Raw genomic sequence first — 12515 nt, 5'->3', positions numbered from 1 at the left:
ACAGGAAGAGCAGACGTTTGTACAGAGCACCAAAACATTTCCACACACCAAATTAGAAATACTACTGTATGCTTTTCCCATTAGAGTGTTTGCTGTAAACAGAGAGACTCCCGACTGAACTGGATCCTCACACACATTCATTCATTCTGGTGGAGTGAGCTCCATTTGAGGGACGGAGGCTCATCTGAACGCCACCGCCTCTCACCTTCCCTTCGCTGTCCCCCACACAGCGAAGGGAAGCGGCCTGTTTATGAGATCACTCATATTTGTTTCCAGCTGCTAAGTCACAGAGGAGCGCTCCATCATGGCTCTTTTACTGATGCGGTCACTCCGCGCTGAAAGGGTCAGCTGGGCTGCAGATCAGACCCTTCTGGTCCCAGCTCTGTCCCGCTTACATCGCAAACCTTGCATATTTTCTTCATTTTATTACATTAAAAACAATAACAAAATATTAAAGGACTTAAGCTACACATTTGTGAGAAGAAAAGAAACTGTACAATAAATAATCTTACTGTTCATACAGCACTGGACTTTGTTGCTCTTAATAACCATGAACACTTCTTCTTTCTGCTTTTAAATGACCTTCATTTATGCAGATAGTATTGTGGTAAATGAAGTTTCATTTTTAAAGATACAGTTCAGGATTTCTGGGGTTTCTGTGCAAAAGTTAGAAAAGTTAACATTGCTTCTCCAGTGAATAACTGTTGGTTTATACAGATGATGACGATAATGCACCACTACTGATCTTCCAGTAAGAAACTTGAGTACACAGAGTAGTTGCCTAGTAACTAAACAGTAACTACCTCGCTAAGAAAAAAAAAAAAAAAAAATCACATTTACTTAAACTGACCACAGATCATCTGAGTATCAGACTGTGACCATGAAATGCTTCACATATTCTATTTCCAGTGCATGTGGCAAAGCGCAGTCCTCTGGTAAAATAACTGCACAATGCAACCTGACTGACAGAAGTCCCTCTGTTTGACGGACTAACTGTTACCTTGACTGATGTAGATTTATACAAAAGAAACCAAAACCTGCCTTGTCAAAAATATTCACTGTTAAAAAATTAAAGCAGAATGTTTTTCCAAACATTAGGAGCTATCCCTCTAAAAGAGAGACCTGAAACAAATTTGCATAGTGTATGATTAATACCAGGCTAAAAAAAGTACAAGTTTCTTTTTTATTAACATGTTCCAGTATGCCTTGTATGGCTTTTTTCAGAGTATGAAAATCACATTTTATAATCCTAACATAGTTTATGTGCATTGGTGTTAACACATCAGTTCAAATCCAGTCTTTGCTATGGCTGTGAGAAGAACTGTGGGATTTGGTTGAACTGTATAACAAGGACGATGCCAAACACCCGATCTGACTTCAGGTAGCAGCAGAGTACCATCAGCCTGGTTCGCCTCGTCTAGCTGCTCCACATTTAAACATCCATGACTAATGGACCATGTCCTCAACATAGTCCTACGTAACAGCTCAGCATGTCAAGATGGACAGTTCTTGTTTTATCAAGCATTGTTGACATTAGACCTGTCCTTTGAGGCGGCATCTTCTTCATCTCTCCTACTCTAGGTACCAGGGAGATAGAAAGGGGGAGATACTGTGCACCATTGGTGGTCTGTCCTCTCACTGGACAAGGAGATCCAGTAAGAGGACAAGACTCTAGCAGGCACATTGAGGCCTGGAAGAGGACCAACCCTTCCTTACAGCCTCACATTCCCCTCACTGACAGATCCATCCCTGCAGATCGACTCCTTGTCCTGTATGGGAAACATCAGTACTACTACCATACTACTGCTGTAAACAAGTGTTAGACATCTTTTAAAATCAACCCATGCATCTATTATCCTGATTTTCAAAAAATGTGCCAACTGTAGCAACACATTTACACTGAAATAAGTGAAATTGTTCTACTGACAGGGCTGCACAGTGGCGCAGTTGGCAGCACTGTTGCCTTGCAGAAAGACCCCAGGCTGGAATTCAAACCCAGAACCTTTGTGCTGCAAGGCAACAGCGCTACCAACTGGTTCTGGGTTTGAATCCACAACCAGAATGATGTTTGCATGTTCTTCCTGTGCATGTGTGGGTTCTCTCCAGGTACTCCGGCTTCCTCCCACAGTCCAACAACATGACTGTCAGGTCGACTGGTCTCTCTACATTTGCTTTAAGTGTGTTTGTCCTGTCTGTCTCTGTGTTGCCCTGCAATGAACTGGCGACCTGTCCAGGTTGACCCCACCGCTGAAGATAAGCACCGGCAACACTCACAACCCCACTAGAGATACGCGTTTGAAATAATGGGTGGATGGATGATGAAATCAGAATGAAAGCAAATTTATTTAGTCTAGTGTGATAACCTACTGGGTGCTTTAAATCATTTGGCTGAACATTTTTGTTACTCTGTTTATTACAGATGAACTTTGCATTTAACAACCAGTCTGAGACCTTATGTAAGCACATCTCTTGGCTGAAGTTACATCTTTCTTAACCTCTATAGACCCTAGTTTTAAAGATACTAGGAATTACTGTGCTCATGTTAATGTTAGAATTCTATCCCAGAAGAGGATAGAAAAGTTGTTGAAATGTCCGAGCTGTATTTACTTACCCTCCAGAACCGTCTTTAAGCTATCCATCACTTCCAACCTTCCAATTCCTGGTCAGCTCTGAACAAGGAGCACCGCTCTTTTCCTCATTTCCACGGAAACTGTTGCCAAAGCTAATTTGGCGAAAGGAAACAGAGACCCCAACCCCTGCCCAAACCTCCCCAATCGTTCCCCTTTCTTCACTCTGTCTGTAAACCTAGACATGCATGGAGACAGTCTGTAGTAGAGGAAGACTCATTTATTGTTTTTCACTTCTCCAGGCTTTTATCACCGTGGTTGTGTGGTTGTTTAATGGCTTCCAGCCTCTTCAGGTTAAACTCTCCAGTCAGGATGCAGAGATCTGAAGATCTGAAGATAAGTTGAAAACAGGACATCTTGAGGAAGGATAGTTGGTTAAAAACAATCATCTTTTTGTGTTTATGCATCTGTGGGACCACATGACAAAGAAACCTCTTGACTAGGGTTGACTAGTTTACTGCAGCAATCACTTTTCCTTACCTGCTTACTGATGAGCTGTACTCAAGGTCATGCTTCAGCTAAGCTGCTGTCACTTTGTCTAAGCATGTCATTGCTAATGCCTCATTTAGATGTTCTCTTGTCATGTTTTTCTTATGCATTTAATGCAATTAATTTCATTTTTTTGTTTGTTTTACAAAGCTAGTTTTGAACTTTTACCCAGTGCTGTAGAAGCATTGAACCTTCAGCCAGTTTCAGCAGTTCTGGGAGGCTTCTCTTGTTTTTGATTCTGGTGTCCCTCTGGACTCTTCTTGGAAGTGGGAGGTTGAAAAGTACTGCAATTTCACTGCAGTGAAATAATAATAATAATAATTTTGAATAGCAGTAGGCCGTCTGGTTTGTAGAAGGAGGGCGGTCCTCTGGGAAAGCGCTCGGAGATGTCCGGAACAGTGTGTGTCTGGAGTGTGTCTTTCAAGTGGCGGGGATGCAGACGAAGCCGCTGTGGGATGAATGACGGCTTCCATGAGAGGAGACGGTACGGGCAGGTACTGCTGGGGGCCCGAGGCCCCTCATCCCCTCATCACTGTACACATGGGAGTCTCAACATCTGCCTTGTGTCTGCACACTCACCAGGCGGGCATCTTTTTCCTCAGCTTTACTCAACAAGTCCATACTTGCTCCCAATAAATCCAAACTTACTGAGTAAATACAGTCACTTATGTGCTGAGCACAGGAAAAATTACTCGGCAGCACATCAAAGAGAATATTAGATGAGGTCATTTAAAGTCTAGTCAGCAAACCGGTTCATCTCAAACACAAAACTGCATCTCAGCAAGTCTGCAGGCTCCTGAATAATAAGACGATAGGATTCTTTTTTTTTTCAGCACAATGCTGCAGCGGCCCAACTGGAGCTATGGAAAGTGTTTTTGCTGTTTACTTCATTGAAGACAGAAGCCCTATTGTTCTCCGTGACTCCTCAGCCAAGGAGGTGATGGTGAGATGAACTGGTTGCCAAATTTAGAGCTCTTCTGTGTTCGCCTGTAACCCACAAACACTCACTCGAGGATTCGCTCTGCAGCAAGCTGCTTTTTCTCTTTCTCTGCGCCATGCTCGGCTCTCCAGCGGCACGCACAGAAACAGGCAGATGTAGAGCAAAGAGAGGACGCTACATGCGAACATAAACATAAGCAGGTGGTGGGAGCTGAACTCACCTTCTGAGGGCTGCAGGACTTTCTTTTGCATAAACAGATGAGCCATGTGTTGTCTGACACCTGTTTGCTTCTTTTGCATGTGCAGGTATTCTTTTGTGGCCAGGGCTGAGCTAAACTGACACTTTGCTTCCAGGAAGGGTCCCCACCCTCTTCACAGCTCAGGGGGCCCTATGAAAGACATGCAGAGAGGCCAAAGTCAGGTCACAGGCAGGGTGGGGCCCCATTCAGCCTCCTGACTCAAGACAAAAGCAAAGAAAACAGGTTGCTCGGCCTTTTATCTCAGCCTAGTCTGCAGGGATGCTTGATCTGCAACCACTACTCCAGCCAAACATCTAAAGTTTGAATGTTGTCAGCTGACAGTCGCGCAATCCTCACAAAAAGACAATCCAGGTTCAATCACCGATTTATACAAACCAATCACCAACATGTAGGCATTCATCTCCATTTTTCAGACAAAACTTCAGATATATAGTCACATATTGACAGCTATGATTTTACATATTTAAGCACATTTTTCCGAATGAACAGAAACACATTTACCACAAATGTGTCTAACATGTCGAACGGTGGCCACATGTCTGCAGATTACTTTAAAACCACCTCTTGCTTTAGTCACTGTGTGTTCTGTTTCAGGAAGAAAATGACTGTTTAGGTTTTTAGAACAGGTCTGAACCCAACTGGAAGATTCTGTAGCTTTCTGCTTGCTTCACTCTGCAGCTGGAATTTAGCTTGTTTGCAGAAGACATCCTGTAATCTGTGACACAGGAAATGCTCTCAGACAGATAGATGAACGCTGAGGGGCGGGGGAGGGTTTTAGGGAAGACAGGGAGTGGTAGAAAAGGAAACAAGGTGTTGACCAAAGTGACAGATTTTATCAGGACAGAGATTCTGCTTTGCCTTAATAAAGGCTGGCTGTCATCTGTGAGTTTTTGATTATTACTGGTTCTCATATTTTCAGCATTACATGGTCTCTGTAAAAAAAACAAAAAAAAACTTAATTTCCCTGAGGTTCGCAAAGATATTTCCTTCCAAAAACGAATTTCAAGACAGCATTTATATAACCATAGAGGAGCCACAACACTTTTACCACAAAACAGTTCCACTGTTTTAGTGAGCAGAAAATTAGCAAGAGTGCAGAAATGAGCTGATTTCACGCTTAAGTTTCAGAAGGTTTCAAACTGGTAGTTCTCATTAAATGCAATGTTTGTCTGATTATCAGGTAGTGGCATGGCTATTCTCAGTTCCCAGCTGTGTAGCTTCTGGTGTGTAAGCAGACTGCTAACGCATACCAAAAAAGATCAAAAACAGTAACACCCAATCTTACCAAGTATTTTTTCAAATTTCTAGAAAAAAAATACCAGAATTTAGTATTTAGTACCTTTCTCAGAATACCTGAAATAAGACAAAACTAACTTACAAGTACTTTTCCAGCAAAATATTCTTTAGCATTGATCAAAAGTAATAATACCGATGGCAGATTTTTATACTACTACATGGGGAAAACATCTTATTTTCTATATTTGAACATGTTCTGAGAAGGATGATTTTTGCAGTGAAGCCAGACAGACATGGACATTAACCTCAGTGAAGCATCTTATGCTGCACATCAATCTGGGAATAGTTGGAGGAGCAAATAATCTGATGTGGCTCATTCTACCGAAAGACTGGTTAGACAAAGACTGAACATGGATGGGCCGTTAGGAAGTGTTGCTAGGAGACGACATCTTCTCTTTAAAAAGATAATAAAACAAAAAGTCCAGCAACATGACTTTGACAAGTTGCATCAAAATTTACTGCAAGACCTTTGCAAAGGAATGTCTTGCAGTACCAGAGAAATGAGGCAGAGAAGCTTGAAGGTTAACCATAGCCTTTGTCATCTTCGGTGGCAAACTAATATATCAGCAGAAAAAACATTACTAACTGATAAGTGTGGTGGAAAAGCTGGTGATTTGAGATTATTTTATGTTTATTATGTTGTAATGAGACTTTTGCAAAGTAGACAATTTTAATGGACTTTTAATGCAACTTTTAGTGCAACTTTGCATTAAACGTGTAATTATTCACCGAATGACACTTCATGATAACAGCCATAGACATTCATAAAGACTCCTTCGTGTTCATAACGGGTGTTATGTCATGTTTATGACAGTGTCACGTCAGTCTTATGCACACGGCTTCAAATAAAGTGTTACCATATTTTCAAGAATTGGGTTTTATTTCAATCGGCCGTTACAGTTATTTAATAGTATTTATTTAGTTAGTTAGTTAACATTACATCACAGAAATACAAGCATTGTTCATAAAAAGATTGTATTTTTATTTTTAGTATGTCGTAATGTGGTATTTGTGTTCCTAAATGTTCCTCCTTTTATCGTCACATTTTTAAGTAGATAAAAACTGTTGTCCTTGTTTTCAAAGTGGTACGAGAGCCTTTACAACCAAACCTCTGAACAGTTTGTTTTGTCCTCACACCGAACACAGTGAGCAGCCAGACCAGGAAAGGAAATCAAATCATTAAGTTGAATTATTTAACATGGTCTGATGATTTTGCGTGTATTGATTAGAAAGTCTGGTATTTAAATCTGAAAGGTCAGCACAGTGAAAGTTTAGTGTAGTCAGTTTCATTGAGATTTCGCTTCCCTAAATCCCTTCGTCTAAAACGAAAGTGTTTGGATGTGATTCCTGGTAAAAAAAAATATTTAAAAAAGAAAATCTTCCAGAATCTGTCCTTCCAGCACTATGGAGCAGAAACAGAGCAACTTGCCAGAGAGTTCAGGTCTGCTGATTTGATTTCTCTGAAAACGAGTGTCTTGTCTCAGTGGAGTAGCAGACACAGGAAGTTAAAGAACAAGGGTTTTTGAAAGTCTTTAGGAGAATACCCCACCCATCCTGTCTCTGCCACAAACAGCCTCTCTAACAGACACACACACACACACCCAGACTGAAGATGTGCATGGGGCCCCTGCAGCAGCTGAGACATGCCTGACACTCCGACTGATGTGGCCCCATGACTTAATGCTTTGTGAGTTTCTCATGCGGGGTTTATTCCTGACTGCCATGTGCAAAGTAAGGGGCCGTAAATTAGACACACATGAGCTGCAGAGCTTGTGGTTGCATCCACACAACAAGCTTAAAACACATGAAACACACAACAGAAATACAAATATAAGTCAAATACACGTATGATCTCATTTACATTTAAGGAAATTCTTTCCATTAAAACTGAAGTTTGACATGAAAGCAAACAATATCTTAGTAACAATATCAGGACTTAATGTGACTGGTTTTTGCAAATAAAGGCAGCATGTGTCGGTAACCTGAGTTAATAGCAATTATATATAAGAGAAATTCTTCCTCAGTGGTGGAGACTGGAAGGAGAGCGGCAGATTCAACTCTTTTACAGAGGTAGTTTGAACTCTGACCTAGCAGCAGTCTGCATCTGCAGCCACGATGGTAAGAATTTTAAGATTAGGTATGTTTACCTGGAAGTCTTGTGTTTTAAAGTCTCGAGTCACATCGAACGTTTGAACAACCTCTGAGGGTTTAAACAACAAAGGTCTCAGAGAACAGGTGTAATGTCTCCATTCCCGAACATGGAGCTAAAGAATCGCATGAGAAGCATCTGAACCTCCTCACACGGCGATTGGTCCATTCAGCTCTGCCACTTTGCAGATGAAACAGGCCCTACTTCGTAACTGAAGCATGCTTGTAACACGGTGCTGCTGTGCTGACAGTACGAGGTGTGCTGTTTTTAGTGTGAGGTGTTGCAGCAGACGGTGCAGTGTGAGCACGTCTAACACACCCCGACTAATCTTTAAGCCTTATCTCAGAGGTGTGACATCCTGTCTATGCAGTGTGAGCCACGGCATAGACAGCTGCGTTAGAGCATGAGCATTTGCATCATGTGCGGCAGCTTCCTGTTGGTCGGTCAGGGCTTCAGCAGGAGACCCCGGAAGGGTTTCCATGGAGGCCCTTGACTGTTCAGGTCTGCTTGTACAAAGAGTTCTTATATTTACATCCCTGAGCCAGAGATGTGTATCTGATTATGTTCAAGCACCCAGAAAGACATCCACATCTTGTGACGGAATCTTTCTAAGGGATCAAGATGAAGAGTCCTGAACCCTGAGGAACCAGCCCCTCTGTCTCTGTGCTGGATGAAAACTCCCAGCCTCATGCCTCTCGGTCTCGCTCCTTAAACATGCAGATTTGTCTCTCTTCCTCCGAGTCGCCCTCCCGCTCCCTCCGCCGCCGAGACCCACAGGCTCAGCTGCTGGTTTTGTTGACCCCTATAAACGCTCTGCTCCAGCCAAGATTTCTAACGGATCTCGTCCTGCTGGAGAGCAGCAGTATTGGCAACCAGTGATCCACGAGACAAGGACTGACACGTGGCATGGAGGCGCAGATTTTGTGTGCGCGTGTGTGTGTGTATGTTGGAGAGAGAGGATCAGCCGCTCTGTAGGCTAGCCACTTGCCTCTAGCCCTGCTTTGCTACAGTCAAATCTAGGACAAATCTCCTCATCTCTAGATAACCCACAAACTGTCAGCCTCTCTGGGTTCAGCTTTGCTTCCAGGACTCCTACAACACCGAAACATGGGGGAAAAAATGCAGAGTACTTCAGAGTACTTTTAGTCATTTTGGACAGCAAATTGATCAGTAATGGAGGTAATTGATAGAAAAACTTTTCCAGCTCTAAATGGTTTATTTGGGTTTTTTGCAGTTTGATGATGATGGAGACTTCCTCAAACAAAACCAAAATATCTTCAGCATCTTTGTGAACCTATGATATATTTTTCTGTAGCACAAGGCTTCTAAAGTTGTACTAATTGGCCAGAAAAGGACTCCCATGATGTAATGGAAAGTTAATGAAAGTCGTGGAGCTGAGCCCTCAGGAGTCTAGTGGAATGAGGACAGCTGTCATGTTGGGAGTGCCAGCCCGTCTAGTCACACCAATTCCCCGCCGGAGCAGCTCTGATTACATCGTGGCAAAGCAGGCCACCGTGCCAACATGACCGGAGGGTTGGGGGGACGACCTCACCCGGCTGCAAAGGACCACCTGTTGAGACACCCAGCAGGACGCTGCTTTGTCCCAGTGTGTTCAGAGTGCTGTCCTCTGTCCAGTCCTGACATTGTGTTGCTGTAAACTTTGAAGGAAGAACAAGAGCAACACATCCTCCAGAGCAAAGCAGATTCCTCATGCAACAGTTTTTACCGTGTCTACTGTAGATAACCTTTGGATTCACAGCAGACCACATATTTATCACATTTTTCTGTTGGGTGGGGGGAAACAGATCAAAGTGCTCATACCCAGAACCCACAAACCAACCATCTTCAAACCAGCTGAGCCTCATTTTACCCACTGAAAGACAGATTATCGTCACCGTGTTACTTCCATACCTTGACAGCTCCTCCATTTCCTCCCTCTCAGCCGTTCAGCTTAACATTTTAAATCGATTATAAAGGCAGAATCATTGGCTGTTGACGTCTTCATGGTATGGAGGTCAAAAGTAAATATTCTGCAGTAAAACATTGTCAGTGTTTACCACAACGTGTGAAACATGATGTAATTTATTTTATTTAAAGGAGATAACAATTATCTCTGCCGCTATTGATACAGTTCAAACATTTTGTTATAAAAGTCTTTACTGTTTGGTAAGTCAAATGTTGAAAACTCCTAATTAGCTGATTAGCTAGTCAGGCTATCTGCTCAGGTAGCTAGCCTGTAGTCTGTTTCTTTATGACAACTACAGTTTCTAGACAGCGCTGCCTTAAATAGAGTGATGGGTAGAGCAGAATTGTGTTGGAGCACAGCGCCCCCTCAGGATGGATGTGTGCACAGTTCAGTCCAGCCTGATTTGTGTTGCTGTCGGATTTTTGAATTTTTAAAATTTGACCTTTGCCTTTGAGTGTATCATCTGTTTTGCCTTGTGCAACTTCTGCAGTTTTGTTGTTCTTATTTTTAGGAAATATCTTTCTTAATGTTTTTGTCTGCTTTCAACACACCGTGTTGGTAGATTTGACTTTGCACCAGTCAGGTTTAGCTTCCATTAAGAAAAAGTACGATAGAATTTTTTTTTTTCCTTTTTTTGAGAGCGACACACTTTCTGTTCAGCTTTTGCAGTAACTCAAGAGTGCGTGTGTGTTTGTGCGGCAGCTAGTGACAGCCACAGCTGGGAGAAGCTGAGGTCATAGTGACAAAGCCCTGCTTGTCTGCCTTTCTGGGTGTATCGGTGTGTGACAGACTGCGTGTGTGAGTGTGTGTCAGACACTCACACTGCCCCAGTCACCTCTTGCCTTCTCTCTTGGCTGGCCGTATGCAAACACACCTTCGCTGCTCTGGATCCCGTCTGTGATGCAGAGTGTGTGTCGTATGTGTGCATGTGTGCGTGTGTGTGTGAAGTTCCCCATAAATAGAAAGATCCCCTCAGAGTCAACAGCATACCTAAATTTAACCCCCTGGTGGTTGCAGCCAGCTCCCCTAACGACGCGTTGCTCGGTGCGTTTTCACTTTATGGATTTTTTTAGTGTAGCAACCTCTAGCTAGCAGTGCAACCTGTGATGACTTGCATCCCAAAGGGACGCATGAACTCAGACTAATGTATACAATCAAAGCAGTGTCTGCAGTGTTGTCACTATGAAGAACTATGCAACAGTTGTTGGACATTACATTCCTCTCTGTACCAGTGATAAATCCAGTCTCTTGGTTGAGGTCTCTGCTAACAATTTTCTGACAGAAATCTGGATTTCTGTCAGCTGACAGAAATATTTAACAATAACATGAGAAGATTCTCTTATATAATAATAATTTAATAATAAGTTCCTCTGATAAAGATGTGTGTGTAAAAGGCAACACCTGTTCTGTTTTGGAGTGTCCACATCAGGGCGGCACTTCTGATTTGCATTCCCCTTAGAGTTTGTCAGGATTATGCTTTACTAGCTATAGGCAGTCAGTGTCTCATGTGCTCCAGACTGCGGTCAGATTAGACTCAGGTTGGACGGAATCAGGAGGAAATCATTCATGCCGGCGTCAAGCTAACAGACAAAAGCATACACACACTTCCCATGTTCATTTCCCTCCATCTGGAATAAGTGAAAACTCTTCCAGCTTTTTATATAAAACATATGAAGTATTTTTGACATGATTGTGAAACTCTCAGTGGCAGTGATTGTATAAACGAGACAAAACGCCCTGACTAACATGGAGTCTTTATGTCAACGTTCTGTCTGTCTTTTAGGCGTCTGATGGCATCCCTGTGAAAAAGTCCAAACTGGAAGACGTCCCGTCACAGTCTCCGCTTGGTGACAAAGAGAAGCAGCACGACTGGCTGCAGTCTCTGTCTGCCTCAAGCAAGGTCAGTGTGGCTGAGCTCAGATGAAAGTTGTGTTTTCATCTCCCAAGTTTTCTATGACCTTGAAGCCCTTCCAAGTCCTGATCATTTCAGATCAAATCTGCTGGTCTAAAGTGAGCTCTTGTGTCTCTCAGGGGATCAACTGCCTGCAGCCCAGACAGAGACCTTCAGCTTTCAGACCATGGTCTCCTCACATCTCTGCTGGGGAGAAGGAGCCGCCCCCCCACCCTCTGGCTCTGCTGAGAGACAGGTGAGTCCATCTCAGGACCGGACAACACTTGTGATCCACCCCATGGTCCACCCATTGATCTGCCTGGTGATCTAACCCCGTATGATCCACCCCAAAGTTGATCTGCTACCTTATGGAAACAACAGATTCTTTTAGCTCTTTATATTCAGTCACACCTTAGGGAAAATCTAATCTCTTAAACCCACAGACAGCTGTGGTTTGAACATCATGGCTGTTCACTTGTCTGGGTTTGCTGGTGCTCCAGGGGTCCAGCTCCCCCGCCCGGCCCGGCCATGTCCCCACACCAGGGCTAGACTGTCACCTTTACAGATCAGAACACTATGAGCCTTAACATCACCTGTCGCTGTCCTCCAGCTTCTACAACTACAAGAGCCTCGAGAATGCTGTGGCCCCCAACGTGGCCCTCACGCCTCTCCCTTTGGGGAAGGCGGGGCCCACATCCCCGCCTGCCGCCAACACGTCCCAGCCTTCAGATGAGGGTGCCAGCCACTGCTCCAGACCTCGTAAGAGAAGAGCTATGGAGGAGCTGCCGGCTCCGGCTCCAGAGGGCCCCTGCCCCCCGCCTGTTGCCGCCTGCCGGCCCCCGCCACAGGATGACAAGGACTCTGAGGTGGAAGTGGAGGTGGAGAGCCGTGACGACTG

At 43.7% G+C, this 12515-nt stretch overlaps 1 protein-coding gene across 1 annotated transcript in view; it reads left to right on the top strand.

Moving 5' to 3' along the window:
• Positions 1-12515, top strand: part of skia (SKI proto-oncogene a) — a 68190-nt gene that overhangs the window by 49875 nt on the left and 5800 nt on the right. Inside the window, exons 2-4 of the mRNA XM_008412923.3 lie at positions 11510-11626; positions 11758-11873; positions 12228-12514. Of these exons, the coding sequence (XP_008411145.1) occupies positions 11510-11626; positions 11758-11873; positions 12228-12514 (520 nt within the window). The remainder of the gene's footprint in view (positions 1-11509; positions 11627-11757; positions 11874-12227; position 12515) is intronic.

The sequence above is a fragment of the Poecilia reticulata genome, chromosome 7 (assembly GCF_904066995.2).
Source record: "Poecilia reticulata chromosome 7, P_reticulata-male-v2, whole genome shotgun sequence".
In the NCBI taxonomy this organism is placed as follows: Eukaryota; Metazoa; Chordata; class Actinopteri; order Cyprinodontiformes; family Poeciliidae; genus Poecilia; species Poecilia reticulata.
The sequence above is the reverse complement of the archived record's forward strand: the minus strand, read 5'-3'. Positions and strand labels throughout refer to the sequence as shown.